Source organism: Apus apus, chromosome 2 (genome assembly GCF_020740795.1).
Source record: "Apus apus isolate bApuApu2 chromosome 2, bApuApu2.pri.cur, whole genome shotgun sequence".
Taxonomy (NCBI): Eukaryota; Metazoa; Chordata; class Aves; order Apodiformes; family Apodidae; genus Apus; species Apus apus.
This window is the reverse complement of record NC_067283.1, coordinates 2,823,802-2,844,290: the sequence shown is the minus strand read 5'-3', so window position 1 is coordinate 2,844,290 and position 20,489 is coordinate 2,823,802. Positions and strand designations below refer to the sequence as shown.

The following is a 20,489-nucleotide window of genomic DNA, read 5'->3' as shown; positions in this document are numbered from 1 at the left end:
AAGGAGAGGTGTGGGGGAAAGCACAGGGTAACTGATGGAGGAGTGCTCTGTTCTCCCCACCAGCACCAAAGGCTGTATCAGCTTCTGTCAATGACACGAGAAGAACTAGAGAAAGAGCCCAAGTGCCCTGACTGTCTCTGCTTCCTCCAGCAGTGGGGCTGCAGTGCCCTGGCTGAGGGAGAAACCAGAGTGTAGATCCCACGTGCAAAACAGCTGCAGAGCAGGGAGGGAAGGCATTTTATGAACAGAACAATGTTTAATTCCAGTGACAGCTGCACTGTGAAATCATCCTGATACCCCAGCACTGAACTGGAGAAAGGGGAGCTGGACTGAAGAGGACAGATGGTGGTCACGGCCACAGGGCTGGTGCCATGGTCAAGTCACAAGCTTGGATTAGTCAGTGCTGATGCATCTCCACTCATGCTTCATGAGACATCATGTCTTGACATGTACCTTCACCTTCTAATAATTACTGCATCAGCTCCCAGCCTTATTTTGTGACTCTGTTCTCCCTCTCTCTGACCACACACACACTCCCAGGATGGTAATTTCATGTGGTCACTAGCAATCCCCAATGCCAAGGGTTAGTCTAAGAGTCAAACATAAGTAGACTTGCCTTAGACTTAAAAGCCCATGCCCACTGTGGCACCTCCTGCTCAAAATTTAGGCCCTCAAACATCCCACATCCAAACTGTGATGTCCAGGAGCATCCATGTGATAAAACCCAGATCTGGTAGCTCAGCATATAAGTGAGTCCATTAACTGTCCCCTCCTGTTCCATCATTAGGACAAGTGCTCCTGCAGAAGACCTCCTATTTTTGATCCGGTTTGCTCTTTTCTAAACTCAAGCCCTAGAGACCCAAGCATTCAGCTCTGCAGGTCTTCTCTTCAGAAGAGAAGAGGCACAGCCATGACTGCAGCTGTCACATCAGCAGTTCCAGCAGCTTCTAGCTGAGCACAGCCTGGACAGAGATACCAGACTTTACGGGCCAGTCAGGACACCTGGAAGGAGCAATATTATCTGCTACCTGGGTTGTTATACCAAGACGAAAACCTGACTGGGAACCATCCCTTTAGGAACAAGGAAGGTGACTCTTGCTCACCTTGGTTATTTTCTTAAATTTTCTTAAAATAACCTTGGATATTTTCTTAAAAAATGTTTTGCCTGAACACACCTCAATCAAGGCAAACCAAAGTCCTGCCTTTAAAAACCTTTGCTACAGCTACACACACCTGCTCTGACCACGCTCTACATGCTAATTATCCTTCATCCTTCAACCAGCAGGCAGCTCAGGCTTCTGCCCTGCAATTTTCAACCTAAACATAAGGAAAAACTTTTCTGTGAGGGTGACAGAGCCCTGGGACAGGCTGCCCAGAGAAGCTGTGGAGTCTCCTTCTCTGGAGACATTCAAAACCCTCCTGGACATGTTCCTTTGTGATCTACTGTAGCTATCTAAAGGTGCCTGGACAAGCTTCCACCATTTTGTGCCTTTAGTCTTCTTCCTAGTTACTGTGCCTTCTAAGTTTCCTTTCCACCTCCTTTTTCCTAAATTTCACTTTCAGATCTCAGCTGTGACTACTATGATAGTGGTCATCCAAAACCACTTCAGGTCAGAAGGAGAACAAAGTGGCCTCAGCAGGAGTCTGTTTACCCAGTCTCTATCCTATCTGGCTTGTAACCTCTAACCTTTTCACACAGTATCTGATTACTGTGTTCAAGGACTCAGATGAACATTGCTCGGCCCAGGCCAAAAGATGGAGTCTTGTATGCTGTTCTTGCTAAGTTTACACACGGCCTTGGGACGTAGAATCATAGAAAGGTTTTGGTTGGAAAAGACCTCTAAGATCATCCAGTCCAACCATTAACCCAGCACTGCCAAAGCCACCACTAAACCATGTCCCTCAGCATCACATCAACATGGGTTTTAAACATCTCTAAGGATGGTGACTCCACCACTGCCCTGAGCAGCTGGGGCCAGGGCCTGACAACCCTTTTGGGGAAGAAATATGTCATCCCAGTACCTGTGTCTGTGGACACACACTGTGGATGTGCCCACAGTATCACAGACTCTACAAACATGCTGTTACCCACAGAAAGACCAACTCACCATCATGGTGCTTAGCAAGGGTGGCTGCCTGGAGAATTTACCTTCTTCTGCATGACTGAGCAAAGAGAAAGTTGTGTGAGAAAACAACCTCCCTAAACCCAATGGCAAAGGAGCTAATGGCATCACCAATGGCATAAACAGCAGAATTAAAAGCTCCTTTCACTGCTACATCATTCTGAACCATCTTTGGAGGCTCAAGATGGACTTCTGGTGACACAAAGAAGAGTCATTCAGGGCCTATTTATAACCAACACAGACAGATTTTCCATGGGAGCCATCTCAGAAAGCCCAACATGGTAACAAAGCAACAGACCATAAACATTTCCACTTAAGCCCTCTGACTCACAGGCATCTCTTGACAATGGACATTGATGAATAACCTTTTCCCATGATATTTGCTCCCAGACCTGCAGCTTCACATGCTTTCCTGATCTCCCTTGGAACCAGCTGCCCCCATTGAGAATAATCAAATAATCAAGGGCAGGGGGAGAGGGTGTTTGTCTTTGCAAGACAAGTTCTGGGTAAGTAACAGACCTTGGACCATCCTCAAAGTGAACCACCCACCCAAGGGCCAAGTTTGGTCTTCAGCTCTGAGTCCCAACTCATGATGTAATCATGGCTTTATGGAAGAGGACAAACTCCCTTCCCAGCACCACCCTTGCACCTTAGGTAGCAATGAGTGGGACAAGCACCAGAGAGTTCCATGAATCCAGTGTCACTGATGGACATGGGGACTGAGTCACTCATGTGAAAGATGGTGAGTTTGAGAGGAAAGGTCCAGAAAAAGGAAACCAGAAAACCAAATAAAAGCTGGGAGTCTTAAAGCTGGGTACGAAGACAGGCCATTCCTATTGATTTGGATCGCTAATTTATTTTGCTTGAAGTCAAAACCATCTGTTTTGTCTCTCAAAATGGCAAAGCCTTTGAGAATTACACCTGGGAGTTAATTTCCAGGTGCTCTCTGGGTGGCAAACTGCCTGCTGAAACCTTGCCAAGTGGGAGAGCAGCTAGAAAACTTGGAGTTGCCTTGGTGAAAATACGTGTGTTACACTTTTGTTGCCGTTCTGAAGAACCTGGTCTGGTTGACACCCACATTGAGGGACCCTCTGAAGGCAAGTTCTTCACCACGGACCACAAAAGAGGCATCATGGACCTGGTAGAGTTCTGGGAGCATACAAGGACTACAGGCTATCCAGCAACACAAAATGAGGAAAGGCTGAAGAGCCTGGTGAGAACAAGGCTGGTGGTGGGTCACTCCATACAGAAAAAGTGAGATGGACTGTAATTAAAGTTGGAGTAGGTCCCCCAAGGGACCAAAGGCAGCCTGAGACACTCAACTGGCAGGGAGGAGTTTCTTCTACTACCACTTTATTGGCATGTCTGCCAGCTCAGCTAACTCCTGTGGTGAATGCAAACCCAGATGTTATCAAAGCCTGGAGGGTAAGATGGGGCTTCACAGTCACTGATCAGGAGGATGGTACCAGATCTCTAAGATTACTGTAAAACCAGGATGGGTGGGAGCTTTGGAGACCTGGGTCATCCCAGCTGCCCCACAACCACTCAGTTCTACATCATCCATCCCTGACCAGTGTCCATTTATTGCCCTTCCTAAACCTCCTCTAGTAATGAGACTCTCTCCTCAGGTCATCTATTCCAGTGCTCAACCCTCTCTACAGCCAGAGGATTTTATTTTTTCACAGCAAGAGTGGTCAGACACTGGAACAGGCTGCCCAGGGAGGTGGTGGAGTCACCATCCCTGGATGTGTTTAAGAGTGGTTTGGATGTGGTGTTGGTGGAGATGGTTTAGGGGAGAACTTTGTAGAGTAGGGATGATGGTTGGACTCGGTGATCCCAAGGGGCTTTTCCAACCTGAATGGTTCTGTGATTCTATGATTCATATCCAGCCCACGCTCCTTAGATCAGTGGCAGAAGTGCTGTTCATGCTCCCACCCCAACTCAGAGATGCATCGGCTGCCTCCTTGAAGGCACCACCACCCTGGTGAGAGATGGAAGCACCCACCTTTGACAGTGACAAGCACCGAGCTGTAGGTCTGGCCTGCCAGGTTGGAGGCCGTGCAGGTGTACAGCCCGTTGTCTACCTGCTTGCAGAAGAGGATCTTCAGCACGAAGTTCTCCTGGTCATCCTCGTAGATGACGTGCCGCCGCCCTTCCAGAATGACCTCATTGTCCTTCTTCCACACAATCTCGGGCTTGGGCTCCCCCGTCACGTAGCAGCTCAGCTTGGCGTGCTTCCCCTCCGTCACGCTGCACGTGCGGGTCAGGGCCCCGAAGGTGGCATTGCGGGCCCCTTTGGTGGCAAGCCCGGCTGCCCTCTCGTAATCCCGGGAGAGGCTGTAGCTGAGGCCAGACAACCCTTCTGCCGTGGAGTAAGACTGGGCAGACGTGGAATCGAAAGCCCCGCGGGTGATGTCCGTCTTCCTGATCTCCTCCCGCCTCTTCTGCAAGTGGGACAGCAAGGAGGCTGTCTTGCCGTAGCCGGCATCAAGGTGGCTGCTGCTGCCAGGGTTGGAAGAACCTTTTGTTTCCACCACCAGCGCGGCCGAGGCGCTGGCAGAGCCGATGAGATTCTCTGCCCGGCAGGTGTAGGTGCCGCTGTCCCCCAGCCGGGCACACTGGATGGTGAGAGCGTTTGACTCCCCAGCAGACTCGATCTGGAAGCGTCCAGCATCAGCCCGGTTCCTCAGGTATCTCCCATCCTTCTCCCAGTTCACCGAGATGGGAGGGCTGCCCTGGACTTTGCACTTGAACATGACGTCTTCTCCCAGGGTCACTTTGATGGAGGAGGGCTTCTGGATGAAGTACGGGGCTGACTCTGTCACCGTGGTCTCCTCTCCCACTTTGATGCTGACGGCTGCAAAAGCTTCCCCGATGGTGTTCTTGGCCCGGCAGATGTACTGACCGCTGTCCTCCAGGTTCAGATCGTAGATCGTTAGCCGATAGAGATCCCCGTCCTCTGTGGTTTTAAACCTTCCCCCAGACTGGACTGGAAGCTTATCCTTTTCCCAGCTCACCACTGGGATGGGGTTTCCGATGATCTGGCAGCTCAAGGTGGCATCCTTCCCCACAGACACCATGAACGCCTTCGGCCGGGTCAGGAACCGGGGAACTCCACTGAGCGAGCTGTAATCCATCTTGGCTTCCTTCCTGAAGGGTGAGAAAGAAAAAGGTTCAAGAGACAGCAAATTAGACGGTGCAGGCAAAACCACACAAGCTCTTCTTGCTGCTTCACTGCTCCTTACATGGACTCCTGGATGTCCTCTCCCTTCTCCTAGACTGAGTCCACTGCTCTGACAGAAGCCCCATCCCTGCATTGACTAGTCATTATTTTGGTAAGTGCAGAAAAGCTAAAACCTGGACCCCATCAGCACCAGTAACCATAGAATCCCCCCCTGGCTCCAACCTCCTCTCAGGCAGCTGCAGAGCCAGCAGGTCTCCCCTCACCTCCTTGTCTCCAGGCTGGACACCCCCAGCTCCCTCAGCTGCTCCTGCTCAGACTGGTGCTCCAGCCCCTTCCCCAGCTCCCTTGCCCTTCCCTGGACACGCTCCAGCCCCTTCATGTCCTTCTTGTCCTGAAGGGCCCAGCCCTGAGCCCAGGATTCCAGGTACAGCCCCACCAGTGCCCATCACTGAGGAAAACTGTGCACATTCTGCCTCTCCCTGGGAGCAGGATTAGACCTGACAATAGTGCTCTGTAAGGAAAGTAACTGCCCCAGCTCCAAGCCTCTCTGGAAGTCCTGCTCAGAAGGCTTTAGTTCACCATTTCTCTCCAAACTGCTACATCTCTTTGGCTTCACGATGCCAGACTCTCCTGCCTTAGAACTCTCGTACAGTTCCAGTCTGAGCTGCATGAACAGTCTCTACTCAGGGGTGATTGTGTTCCTGCTCTCACATCTCTGCTTTTGCACCTTCAAAGAGCCACACCAAGCAAAGCGACCAGGGCTCTGCCTGTTGTAACTCACTCAGAAAGGAAATAATAACCAGTCGCTGCGACAGAAATATCCTCCTTAATCCTGCAGCACTTTGGCTTCCTCACTGGCCACAAACCCACCCACTCCCTCACCCAATGGCAGATGCTCTCACAGTCTGCCCCCCCACACCTCCAGCAGAAATCAGGAGGAGCAGACCAAAATCTGGCTCTCCTTTCTTGAACAACCATTTGAGCAGAGGGTTCCTTAATTTTTCCATTCTCCTCCAGCTCCTGCTGCAGTGCATTAGCATGAGCGTGCACTGATGGCACCAGGGAGCAGGGGTTGGATTGTCCTGCAGCACGACCTGGGGGAAACTGCTTATTTTCTCTGTGTCTTGGCTTCCCTCCCATCTCATCTTCATATCTCGCAAATTACTGTGTGCACATCGTACACCTGACCACAGATTTCCTGGAGTATATGACAAATCATGCATGAAAATCAACTGCAAATTGCAATTTTTCATTCAATTTGTGCTGCTGGGGGGTTGAAAGGCAGGACTGATCATTAAAACTAAATACTTGGAAAGTGGTGGCATAAAAAAGTACAAAATGGTGTTGGTTATAATCATTATTATATATATCACCATTGAAGATGGCATAGCTGAGCTAACCTTCAGATCTCATTTGGGCCACAGTCTTCTTTCTATATTTAACAGGAAAAATCATACACCGTGTCCTATCCTATCCTGTCCCCCCTTCAAAGAACATACAAAACTCTCCAGAAGCAGCCAAAGGCTTTATAAAAATAAAAATAAAAATTGATCCTTTCTAAACTGGTTCAGTGTTGGTTGCTTTTGTTTCCAGGTATCAAGCAAATGCCATTATTCCACCCAAAATCTTTAGAAATTAGAGAAAATGCTTTCAAAGCTTAAATACTGGGGGAAATAATTCTTAGTAAACACTAAGAGTGTAAAGAATGATTGACTTGCAATCATCAGTGCAAAGACCCACTGACCTTCAGTAGAGTGGTCACCTTCAATACTAATTCAATTAATGTACAGAACTATTTTTCCCTTGGTCTCAAAATGGCTTAGAAATCCATGAAGTAGTTTGCACTTCTTTAGTCTCTCTTACCACCTTCAGCCTCTCTCCTCACTTGAGCTTTAAAATGTGTTTTCCAGAAAAGCTGGCAAAGCTGCAAGCAGAGAAGCTGCATGAATGGTTAGAAGATACAGGCACAAGCCCTGGGCTTGAGCCAAAGTACATTGAAGTCAGTGGAAATTTCCACTGAAGTCAACTGACTGACAATCAGAGTCTTCTGCTAATTTGGGGGAGGACCATTTCAACGTTCAGAGGGGGATGCTGGGATTCAAGCTCATCTCTGGAGAATCCGTCAGCAACACTCACTCCATTAATAAGAATTAAGAATCAAAACAGAGGCTCAGAGCTCATGTCTTAACCTTTCGCAGCCATTAGCTTGAGTTTCAGGCTGCACCATGTCATCAAAGTGCTTGGATCCATCTTCAGAAGACACTGCCATGCCTCATCCTTCCCAGCCCCCTAGTTGTTTCTGACAGGTGTGTCACTACGACTCATTTCCAGCTTCAAATCCATCGCATCGAAAAGAACAAAAACCAAAGTTGCTTCACTTATCCTTCAAAGTGGATTCTGCATAAGATGGAGAAGTGCCTGGAGCACAGAAAAGCCTTCAGACTCAAGAGGGGCCTGCTTGGGAGCCAGCCAGTGACCTTTCAGCAGACAGTGGCTTCTATCAACACTACTTGCATGGCATTTTCTTTGCCTGGTCTCCAGGAGAAACATCCATGCCTGGAAGAGAGCTCTACTCCATGGGAGCATGGTGGGTGCTCTCCAAGCTTGGCTCTTACAATGTTGATCACTTCTTAAAGCTCTGGGGTATCCTCCTCCCCTGCCCTCCTGTACTAAACACCACCTAAACAAGCCCCAGCTCCTCACTGGTATCTCTGAGAGTCAAGAACATTTCAAACACTAGGAAGCTGATGTGTCAGAGGCCTGTTGCTCTTCCTCCTCATCCAGACTACTGCTGGAAACCCATCCAAGACTCTTCTTTCTAGTGGTGGTAGCCTCAAGACCAGGGTGATGAGACACTATGCAGGTGGGGAGACCCTGGCCCAGGTTGCCCAGGGAAGCTGTGGCTGCCCCATCCCTGGCAGTGTTGAAGGGCAGGTTGGATGGGGCTTGGAGCAGCCTGGGCTGCTGGGAGGTGTCCCTGCCCATGGAACTAGGATAATCTGTAAGGTCCCTCCCAAACCAAGCCATTCTATGAAGATCCAGCCTCCCTCTCCAAATGCTTGCTCAGTGTTTGCAACTTGGTTCTCTCCACCAGGTACAAGCCCCTGTGTCCACAGAGCTCCTGCTGCGAGGTGAAGACGCCACATCCCGTGCGGTAACCTACACCTCACCCTGTTTCTCTCCCTGGTTTCACTACGTACCCTCAACACTCAATGCTTCTTACACCATTAGGAATGCCCAGGATGCCAGGAGAAAGTCCAGGGATCAGTGAAAACTGTGTGTTCTCATCAATGCTCTTCTAATTTCTAACATGGTAGGAAAGCAAAACAGAGATTGTTCCTTGCTCTGACACTGGTTTACTTTTATAATCATGAGAAAGTCACTCAAACGCTTGTCTCTTCAGTCCTTGTCTGAAAAAGGGGCTAAAAACCTTTTCCTATGGGTGTTGAGAGCATGAAATCCAGTAACAGGCACAAAATCCTCACCTGGAGCAAGGATGAAGCTGCAATAAGTATCTAACACTCATAGAGAATAAACCATTTAGATAAGCTGCACTAGATAAACCACATCTTATAAGTTTAAATGGGATAAAATGCATCACATTAGATTAGGCTGACAAACAGATTTAGGAGGAAGAGAGAGGATATAACCTTGTGAGCACAGTGAGAGGATAAGATTTAATATTTCTACAGTATAACTTGTTAATCAATTAAATAAACAATGAGACTAATTCAGATTCTTTATATGTGCATTCAAACCTCAAAAAAAAAAAAAAAACCAGCAACCCTCCACAAATGCCAGGACAGCCTCCTTGGAAGTGATGGGAGTGACAACAAAGCATGAATAAACCGAGTCAGTGCAGCTGCCCTTTCCAATTAATCTCAGACATTCACCAGTGTCATATTTCTCCTTGTAATCCCTCCGTGATTAATCATTTGCAGCAGAGATCACATTCCCATCTGGGTATTTCTGAGCACACCAAAGGCAAAGTAGCAGCACTTGTAGTTTTGCTTCTGTCGTTATCCATTCAGGTTTTCACGGGTTTATGTTTGGGGGAAAGAGGCACAAGTGCACAGACCTGTCAGATAATGTAATTGAATCAAATCACTGCCCAGGAACAGGGCCTGTGACCTGGCCATGCAGCCAGTCAAGGCCTCCCACCCACTCTCTTAGAATTATAGAATCATTTTGGTTGGAAAGATCTTTCAGATCATCGAGTCCGACCGTTCCCCCAGCCCTGCCCAGGCCACCCCTGCCCCATGTCCCTCAGCACCATCTCCAGGGCTTGGAAACCCCTCCAGGGATGGGGACTCCCCCCCTGCCCTGGGCAGCCTGGGCCAGGCCCTGACAACCCTTGCCAGGAGGGAATTGTTCCCCAGATCCAACCTCAACCTTCCCTGGCACAACTTGAGGCCAGTTCCTCTTGTCCTACTGCTTGTTCCTGGGGAGAAGAGACCAACACCAACCTCATTACAACCTCCTCCTTCACTGCTTCCCACCTCTGCCCCACACCTGTATCCCCACAGACAATTGAGTAAGATCCTGGCAGTGGGAAAAAATCTCAGGCTACTCCTGTTCCTGCTGGAATAATCTGAGATGGTGCTCATCAGGAGCTGGAGAGTCCTGATGGTGGTGCCATCACTCTCTTGACCTCTTGTGATTCACTGTGCTCTGCTGGATAATAGGTTGCTTCATCAGTGTTGAGCTGCATCTGGAGAGCCTTTAACAACCTCTGAGAAGACAGAGGTCCCACACCCTGCCCCCCTTCCCTGCAAGCAGTCAGCAGCCTGTGACAATGCCCTGGTGTGAGAGAGGACAGAGGTAGCAGGTTATTCTCTGACCAGGCCTTTACATTCAATGGTTAGAAAGGAAATCCTGTCCACCATGACCCCGGGCAAAAAGCCCTGTGCAACCCATCCGCCAAAATATTCCCAAGACAGATGCAGCCACAAGTAACACACCAGCATCATGGGAGATTTGGAGGATGTAAAGTCCAGGTGAGGGCAGACACCTAAACCTAAGAGACCACTGAAGCCCAAATTCAGATCAGGAGCATGGAGGTTCTCTCCAACACCACATTTAGACTCATCCCAATGCCTGTTTACTCATTTCCTCAACCTTCTTTTGTCCTTTCTTTGCCCAAGCAGAAAACTATTGATCTGGGGCCTTTTTCTTGCCTTCAGAGTTCATATTTCCAGGACTGTAATGGCAACTGCTAAACCTTGCCCTCCATCCTCTCCTGCTGGAAAAGGTGCAATTCACAAGGAAACTCCCAACTCTGGGAGCTTTCAAAGATTGCCACTAAACCAGAAGCTCCAGATAACAATCAAGAACCACTGGTATTACTGTAGTTTACATGACATATCTGCCTGTGTTGTTCCACCTGAAAACATCAGGAAACGTCATCTGTGGGTAGGAAGGGAAGTTGATGGGTCATAAAATGGGATGTGTTGATTTCCTTTGATGTTTCAAGTTCTGCTGAGGGAAAAGAGCAGGATCCCAGCTGCCCTGTTGCTTCCCACAACCTCCCAGGGAATGGACAGCTTTGGAATAGCACAAGTATTGGGTGTCAGCTGCAAGCTGAGTGACATCGGATGGGCACTGATGGATGCCCACCAGCCATTGCTCCAGGCAGGGTGTTCTCAGGGTGAAATGCACACCCAGCACACCCAGTGCTACATGACCAGTACATCCCTACATCAGGTGTAAGCAGACATTTGCACCAACACACTAATTCTGGATGGCAGAATGTATCTGATGCCTGTTTGATCAGAGCAGGAACGGTGTCTGCCTCTGAGGAGCTGGACTCAGAGCTGAGCTTGGACTACTCTGAATTCCACTTCAGTGAGGGACAACAGATTTGGGCATGTTCAAAGGTCATTTGATGAGCAGATGGAAGAGGGTTTTTTTTCTGTGGTGGTTTGCAGGATCGGTCTCCATGCACTGCAGGAGATGTTGGACACAGAACACCTGCAAGAAACTAAACCTATTGCAATGGGTTTCCAACTCAGTTCAGAGTAAGGCTCACCTGGAGAAAAGAAGTCTGGAGAAGACTGAGAGGGCATCTTATTAATGTTTATAAATATCTGAAGGGTGAGTGTCAAGAAGGGGCCAGTCCCTTTTCAGTGATGCCCTGTGGCAGGATGAAGGATGATGGACAAAAACTGGAACACAGGAAGTTCCACCTCAACAAGAGGAAAAACTTCTTTATTGTGAGGGAGAGCCCTGGAACAGGCTGCCCAGAGAGGTTGTGGAGTCTCCTTCTCTGGAGACTTTCAAGACCCATCAGGATCTGTGTGACCTGCCCTGGGTGATCCTTCTCTGACAGGGGTGTTGGACTTGATGATCTCCATAGGTCCCTTCCAACCCCGACCTTTCTGTGATTCTATCTGCATTCCCTGTCATCTATTGCCTCCATAGTGAGCCAAAGCCCACAGGAGATGTTAAGGGAAATTTCACAGCAGGTCAATGGATAGGATGGTGTTAAACGTGGTGAGCAGCCCTCAGCAAAAGGATGGCTAAGCTCAAGGCAAGACAATCTTACACTTCTGACCTTCAGAGTAGGGCTAAACATGCACCAACTGTCTGGGAAGGGACCTGCTTCACCTCACACTCCATGTGTTAATCCTTCATCAGTGACCTGAACATTTGCAATGACTAGTAGCAAACAAGAGAGTCAAACAACCATTAGAAATCAACGAGAAACAAGAACAAGCTGCATGGTTTGTGTGCCCTGCCAGGCACAGCATCCAGATCCTCCTCCAGGGATTAACTTAACATCAACTGTGGGAGACTGAAGCCACTTACATGACTTACTTGGTTAAAGAACATACTTATCTCTCCTCTTTGACATCCAGACAGACCTACTGCTTATAAGCCTCATCCTTCTGTTAACAATATGCCTAGTAATTAACATCAACACATCAACAGCTTCAAGAAGGTCCATGCAAAGAAGGGACTTCTACCTCCTTGGTCTTTGCTACTCAACTTCAGATTCCGCCCTTGATGGAGCTAAAAAGAAATCTCAGAAGCTTCCAAAAGACTAAAACTGTTCAAATCAGCCCCTCAAGACTCCATGGCAGCATCTTTTTTATTTTTTCCCATTCTAAAGGCACCCAAGATGCTCTGACAACAGGTAAGAAAAGGCTACAGCACCGGGGAGGTCTCAGGTACACAGGGATGTTCATTCCCGCTCCATGGCTGTGAGAAGGTAGGACACGAAAAGAGGGAGAAGACAAAAATTCTGTGCTGGCAGAACTGGGGAGAGAAAAGGAGCAATGGGGATTCTAGCAATTTCATCACAAATTTCACCCAGCTGTATTTTGATGGAGACACAGCCCCTGGCGAGGAGCAGCTAGAGTGGAAGCCCAGCTGAAGGTGCACCCCAGCATCTGCTCGGACAACAGAGATGGTAGGTGAGCTTTAGAGATCCAGAGAAACAGTAGATCCACACTGATTTACTTCACTTTATGGTCTCCTGGTTTAGCAGGCTGGATTTTTTACAAGTCTGAAGTTGGCAGCACTTGTTACAGCTGCACCAAGGCATGTTCCCTCCACGTGCACATGCACAGAAGTGCACATACCTTGCACAAATAAAACCAGCACTGAACCAAAGTACCCCAGTCCTCCAATCCTCTGCAGTAAGAGAAAAATAAACTTGCTTACGTTAAACTAGAACCACTGCCTGGAGTTTAAGCACCTGTGGTTTCCTGCATGAGGGTGTTGCAGGATCACAGCTCCCACGGGACAAAGAATTCCCTCCATGACAATTAGCAGGGAGGCTCCAACCTAAGCCCTTGTATTTTAACAAGTGGACGTCATTGTCATTACAGCCACTCCACCCCATTGAGCTGTAAGGACAAAAATAGCCTCAGCTGTCGAGCTCCATCTCTCTCCATCTCCCATCAGGGCCATTTGTAGAAATGGGAGGAGGGTGGGGGGTTGCAGTGGGAACCAGTATTGATGCCAGAGAGAAGCTCAGAGAGGGGGGGAAAAGCCCTTGCTGAAGATAAAAGCAGCACTGAAATTATGCCCTGGAAATAAAACTTCTAAAAACACTCCTTGCTGCCACTTCTTCACAGGAATCAGATTTTTACCAGGCTCTCTACACACCCTGAAATCTCCAGACTGGGGACAAAATGCATTAAGTAGAATCAACAGCTTTAAACCTGAGTTTCCTCAGTTTTTCTGCTCTCCTTTGGGGTTGCTCTTTTGATAACATGGCCAGAAGTAACTAAGCAAAGCAATCCACATTTGGTTCAGACCAGAAGGATGGATTTTACTACCTGCACCTTCAGCTCCACCTTCAAATATGTTTCATAAAGCAAGACATCCTCCAGCACTGTGACATTGACATAGCAATTACCTCACCCCTCCCTCAGCTCCAAAAAACCTTCTCCACTTTCTGCTGGATACCAGCATCCCTAGGTCTGATCTTCTTTAGCTGAAGGTTTAGGTCTTACCTGGAGTCTTGTCAGAGTCTGAGGAGTTAGAAAGCTCTGGGCAGGGTAAGAAAAAGCCGGTTCCTACTGAGATGACAGAAGGGAAAAGGGGAAAGAGGGGGGCAGAGGACACGAGGAGACCATGTTGGCTTTGGTTTCCCCCCTGGCCCCTTTCCCCTCCAGGAAAATAAAACAGAAACCCCAGTGATGGCAGGGAAGTGCAGCAGAAGGTCCCCCCGAGTCCCCCAGCAGTGGGTTTGCAGCTCAGGGTCACGTTGTGCTGCCCCACCTCCCCACCCCTCCTCTGGGTTGTCCTCCTCCAGTCAAATTGCTGACGTGCTTTGCTTTCCCTCTGCAGCCCAGCTCCAAAATAGCTCCGGGTGTCATTTACCGGGGAGATTAAGTTTCCTGCAGGAGAGAGGCAAAAGGGCATCATTTTGAGGGACTCTCTGGGACAGTCCAACACCGGGGAGCAAAAAACCCAACAAAACCCATTAGAGATGCCCTGTGTGTGTTTGGTGGTTCGGGGGACAGGGTGGATCAGAACCACTCCTCAAGAGTCCACCCCAAAGCCAAGTGATAAATGGGACGTGGGGACTCAGGAACAGGCAGCTGCCAACTTATCAGCATTCCACCCTGGGCAGGAATTCTTCTTCCAAAGGCATCAGATCAATAGTAGGTTTATTTATAGCCTCCCAGGCACAAGTTGACACAATGGTGAATAAACAGCAAGTTAATTAACCTGAGCAGATCTCTTCCTTTCTCAACCGAAGAGTAACTCTCACTTTCTTAACCCAAATGTATCTTTCCCCACCTTTTTGCTGCAGGAATCTGAAGAGTCTACAAAAATGGCACGAGTTGCAGACACGTGGCATCTCAGAGTCTCAGTAGTACTTTCTATTTTTACCAGTAAAATTGCTATTAAAAAAAAATAATAATGATAATTCCTGAAACCTTAGTTCACATCAATCCATAAGCAAAGTATTTTGAATTTAAAAGTAATTTCAATTAATGGTAAAGGAGCTAGAGCAGAGTCCAGCAGGCTTCCCCACAACCACTTTACCTCTGGGCAGTTATCAGGAGTGACCCAGGAGATATGCTTATTTTTGGCAGTAAACAAAGCAGATAACGTGCTGCAGAGTCTGAGGACGTGGATCAGCTAAAAGGCACAACAGTGTGTTGTGTTTACTCACTTTTCGAGGCACAAAGAGATCAGCAGAAGAGCAAACTGGAGTCTTATTTGAGATTTTGAAAGCAGGGGTTGAAAGGAGTCAGAGAGACACAAGACAGGGAAGTGCTGTAGCTGCAGTGTCCCATTCTCAGGGCTGGTTCTGCCTTGGACACAGTAGGAATCTCAACTCTTGAAACCTTTTAAGTCTTGCACTGGGTTTGCAGGGTATTTGGCTCCTGAAAATAAAATGTGGAGAGATCCAGCATGATCTGAGTGCTGCTGGGATCTCCTTGGAAGCAGAGCCCAAGGAGAAGGTGACAAGGATGAAAAGCAGTAAAATCAGGAGGACTCCATTAATTAAATGCAATGGGATGAGCAAAGATGAGGATCCTGGCCAGCAGGAAAGGTTGAAGCTGTCCTAGGGCTGATTTCTCTACAGGGAGGAGCTGGATACTGGTTTGCAGATCATGTTTCATCCCATGCAGTGAGCTGCTGAGAGCAGGGCTGTCACCTGCTGGAGAACTGGCCCAGGGGTGGCCGAGGAAAAGCCACAGCAATTGTAAGATACATCATCATCTTCCAAAGGGGGAGGAGAAAGGGTTAGTGTTGACCAGTGACTCCCTGATGAGGGAAATGGAAGGACCCACCTCTCACATCACAGAATTGCCAAGGCTGGAAAAGACCTTTGAGATCATCGAGTCCAGCCTATGACCAACACCACCACCTCAGCCAGACCATGTCACTAAGTGCCACATCCAGTCTTTCCTTGAACACATCCAGGGATGGTGCCTCCACCACTTCCCTAGGAAGTCCATTCCAATGTCTGATCACCCTTTCCATGAGGAAGTGCTTCTTAATATCCAAACTAAACCTCCCCTGGTGCAGCTTTGGGCCAGGCCCTCTTATCCTGTCACTGGTTGCCTGGAAAAAGACCCCAACCCCACCTGACTGCAACCTCCCTTCTGGTAGTTGAGGAGAGTCCCCCCTGAGTCTGAGTCTCCCCTTCTCCAGGCTAAACAGCCCCAGCTCCCTCAGCCCATCCCTATAAGACTTTCCCTCCAGTCCCTTCACCAGCCTTGCTGCTCTCCTCTGGACCTGCTCCAGCACCTCAGGATCCTTCTTGCAGTGAGGGACCCAGAGCTGGACAAAGGACTCAAGGTGAGGCCTCACCAGTGCTGTGTACAGAGGGAGAACCACATCCCTGCTCCTACTCCACACTGTTCCTGATACAGCTTACCCATAAGCAATATTCTGCCCACCAGTGACCAAATCTGGGGCACTGTGGAGGTGACACGCTGCTGCCTCATGCTCCCTACTCCTTCTGAGTCAGAATACAGGCAGAACTCTGAGTGGGTAAAAAAAAAGACAAACACCCATAAAGTCACAGGATTGAGGAAAAAAATGTATCTACCTCTCAGCTGACACCTGAACTGCCTGTGCACTGGCTGAGTAACTTTATCTGGTGTTCAAGGAGATCTTTGTGAAGCTCATCTTCCCTTTTAAAGGTGCTGGCTGTCCTGCTCTGTTCTTCCCTATGTTTTGAAGACAGTTACAAGCTTTAGCTGGAGGTGCAGCAGCAGATAACTACCAACCAACTTACAAAGACCTCCCAAGGACACAGAAAGGCTGCCCAAGTTTTGTTGGTAACAGAACTAAGCACAGCTCTGAATCGATGGGATTTCCTGCTGAACAGGATCAGTTGTACTATTGCACAAGCTGAACATAAAAAGAAATTATTTCCTATCAAGTCCTGCTTTGCACTTCAAGGTTTATTCTCAGCCTGAAAGACAGATTAAATCAGCATCCCACTGGGAGCAAACCAAAAGAAACCAAATATTTCCCAGCCCCCCTGAAAACTGTTGAGAGCAGCAATTGCCAGAGGCAGGAGGTGGATTCTTAGGGGATTAAATGAGCAAACAGTGTCTTTCCTCCAAGGAATCTGTCCTCAAGGAATGCTCAGAAACAACACTTGAAGCACTTCACATTTCTTTGTAATGTACAGAAGGGGTCAGCTGCATGAACTAGAATTACGAAGTCATGACAGGTTCATGTTCATCACTCTCAGGATTAGCAGCTCCATGACAATAGGTAACTGATCCCTGGACCCACTAGAATCACAGACCCATTCAGGTTGGAAAAGCCCCTTGGGATCACCCAGTCCAACCATCATCCCTACTCTACAAAGTTCTCCCCTAAGCCACATCCACCAACACCACATCCAAACGACCCTTAAACACATCCAGGGACAGTGACTCCACCACCTCCCTCGGCAGCCTGTTCCAGTGTCTGACCACTCTTGCTGTGAAAAAAAATTTCCTACTGTCCAGTCTGAACCTGCCCTGGTGCAGCTTGAAGCCCTTCCCTCTTGTTCTGTCACTGATTACCTGTGAGAAGAGACCAGCACCAACCTCTCTACAATGACCTTTCAGGTAGTTGTAGAGACTGATGAGGTCTCCCCTCAGCCTCCTCTTCCTCAAACTGAACATTCCCAGCTCCTTCACGCCTTCTTCATCAGATTGATTCTCTAGGCCCTTCACCAGCTTCATTGCCCTCTTCTGTCCTCACTCCAGCACCTCAATGACTGATAAGCTTCTCTGTGAAAAACAAACCAAGCACCAGCAAAATCCTCCACCATATACCTAGACATAGATGATGAACTCCATGCAGGCTCCACCACCAGAACCCTGAAGAAGGATTAGGCAGTTAACGTGCAGTAATCACCATTTGGAGGGGCTGGTTATAAGACAAATGCAACTGCATCAGCTCCACTTGGCAACTCTGTGATGATGCTAAGAAAAAAAAAACCTCTGCCTGGTTTCCAAACCACCACCTCTGATCCTGGTCACTTCTGAAATGAAGGCACCTTTTTTTTGGAGGGGCTTGCAGTGGTGCTGCTTGTTCCTGGTGCCTTTCAGAGAGATGCAGGAGCAAAGTCTTTTTATTTTCATAGAATCACAGAATGTGTGGGGCTGGAGGGGACCTTTAAAGGTCATGTAGTCCAGCCCCCCTGCAGTGCACAGGGACCTTTTTAACCTTTATCAGGTTGCTCAGAGCCTCATCAAGCCTGACCTTGAATGTCTCCATGGATGGGGCCTCCACCACCTCTCTGGGCAACCTGTTCCAGTGCTTTTCTCTTTAGCCAGTGGGACACATGGAAAGTGGTGTTTATTTTAAGGAAGGTTTTCAAACATTCTTTGATCAGCAAATCATACAATAATAGAATCATTAAGGTTGGAAGGGGCCTTAAAGATCATGAAGCTCCAACCCCCCTGCCATGAGCAGGGAACCACTAGATCAGGCTGCACAAAACCTCATCCAACCTGGCCTTAAAAACCTCCAGGGATGGGGCATCAACAACCTCCCTGGGCAACCCATTCCAGTTCCTCACCACCCTTAGAGTGAAGAATTTCTTCCTAATATCGAACCTAAATCTCCCCTCTCTCAGTTTAAAACCATCACCCCTTGACCTGTCACTGCCCTCTCTGATGAAAAGCCCCTCCCCAGCTTTCCTGGAGCCCCTTCAGTCACTGGAAGGTGCTCTAAGGTCTCCTTGGAGCCTTCTCTTCTCTAGGCTGAACACTCCAACTCTCTCAGCCTGTCTTCATAGCAATTCTTGCAATCCTTTAACACTTGGTGAATGATCCTTCCTACAGTTTGAGGAAAAAGTGCCCAGGCTGGGTTTAATGTCCCAATATATTGTCACCTGTTTACCTGATGGGAAAGAGGGTCCTTGTCCAGACTGTCCCTCACCCTGGTGTATTGTCATGGAGCATTCACCTCATCCTTGAACTCTAAGCTCCTTGCAGCTCATTTTATGGTGTCTGACAACACTCAGGACTAGTTCTGTTCTTGCATTAGTGACCCCTTTTTGGATGCTGTGTCTTGCTCTAGGTATCTTTACAGAAGTGAGAGATTTGTGATCTCTCTGCCTGAGATACCCCAGAAGGTCCCTATAAAATGAGAAGAACTCAAATATACAAAGTACCAGTGAGTTATTTATCTACTTAGGAACTACAACCTGTCACGAGTTTAAAATAAAGGAAAAGCTACATATGATGAGCTAATAAAAGTTGGAATGTATGGGGAGAATTATGAAAGGGGTGAAAGAACCTGCATTTGAATGAAAACAAATAAAACATCAGACACAAAACTAGTCCCTTCTTCTTTGAAAAGCCAACAGCTTTTCCATGAGTGTGTTTTCTTCCCACCCCAAACACCTGGGAAATGTGCTTTCCATAGTAATTTATAGTCATGTGGTTTTAAAATACAGAAAAATCTTTCTTAGCACTTGAAGAGTATAACTTTGAGCTGCAAAATTGCTCATCTAAAATCTTAAGTCAGAAGCAAATGGATGCCAAACAGATTCAACCCGTTCACAGACAATGAAATGAGCTTTGGTTTCCTCCAAGGAATCAGTTAGATTCCTTGAATTCCTATAACTAGTGAGGCCTGAGGCATAAGGTCTTATTTCAATATTCTGCCTAAGTATTGCATTCTTTGCATAAAAAGGCAAGTTTTCATCCAAAAAAAAGATTCCAGCCTCTCTCTACAGAAGAATGGTTTCTTTCCCATGGGCTACAGCACAAAAATTAAAAAGCTGACATCATTATTTCTTCTCAGAATCTTTATGCAGTTTTTACAGATAATTAAAAAAGAACCTGCTGGTTTGTCTCCCCATCTAACACTGATTTTTATTTTTTTTAAAATTTATTTTTGCCTGAATTAATGCTAATAAAACTTTCACATATAAACAACCCCCAGACAACAGGAGGTATTTTTCCTACCACCTTTGATTTTGATAGGTAAAATCACAGAATTATTGAGGCTGGAAAAGACCTTTAAGATCATCAAGTCCAACCTATGACCTAACACCACCACATCTCCAGACCATGGCACTAAGTGCCACCTCCAGTCTTTCCTTGAACACCTCCAGGGATGGTGACCCCACCACTTCCCTGGGCAGTCCATTCCAATGTCTGATCACCCTTTCCACGAGGAAGCACTTCCTGATATTCAACTTAAAATCACCTAATTCAGTGTTAAAGCATCACGACATCAGTGGCAGTTCCCTAAAGCCTTCTCAATGTAAAGGAGCATGTTCCCCTATAAAAGGGTGACAAACACCTGGCAAAGCTAATCAATAAAGTCATGGGGGGCACAGAAAATTATTATATTATCAAGGGAAATCTAAGAATTACATCGAGTTTAACAAAGAGCAGAAGTACTGGATTATTTTTTCCTTGAAGGCAGCTTTTCAAAAGTTTAGGAAACATTTATTTGTGGACAGAGAATAATTAAAAGGCAAAGTGACCCATTCTTGCCTGGCTTGGTATTAAAGGCTTCAAAGAAAGCTTTAAAGGTTCCTACACCTTTTGCAATGCTTCCCTGCCCTTAACATTAAACCTTTCCCTGATCTAAATCCCTGAAGTTTAAAATTCCTTTTAAAATTCCACCTATAATTTAACCCCATGTAGGGAGCAGGAAAGACACACGCTGCCCTGCCACTTTGGCAAGATGCCTGGAGATGTTTGAAGACCGTGGTCTCCTCTTCTCTCTGGCCCAAATGCCCC

General features: G+C 47.6%; 1 protein-coding gene across 48 annotated transcripts in view; it reads right to left on the bottom strand.

Annotated features, from left to right (window-relative positions):
• Positions 1-14,006, bottom strand: part of OBSCN (obscurin, cytoskeletal calmodulin and titin-interacting RhoGEF) — a 195,608-nt gene extending 181,602 nt beyond the window's left edge. For 30 of the 48 annotated variants that reach the window (XM_051612322.1, XM_051612270.1, XM_051612275.1 and 27 more), the window contains exons 1-2: positions 13,770-14,005; positions 4,129-5,273 (exon numbers count right to left, since the gene is read on the bottom strand). In XM_051612322.1, the coding sequence (XP_051468282.1) occupies positions 4,129-5,260 (1,132 nt within the window). In that variant the 5' untranslated portion in view covers positions 5,261-5,273; positions 13,770-14,005. Of the gene's footprint in view, positions 1-4,128; positions 5,274-13,769 lie in introns of all 48 variants that reach the window. The other 18 variants (XM_051612294.1, XM_051612296.1, XM_051612305.1 and 15 more) reach the window with 3 other exon arrangements.
• Between the last annotated feature and the right edge of the window lie 6,483 nt (positions 14,007-20,489).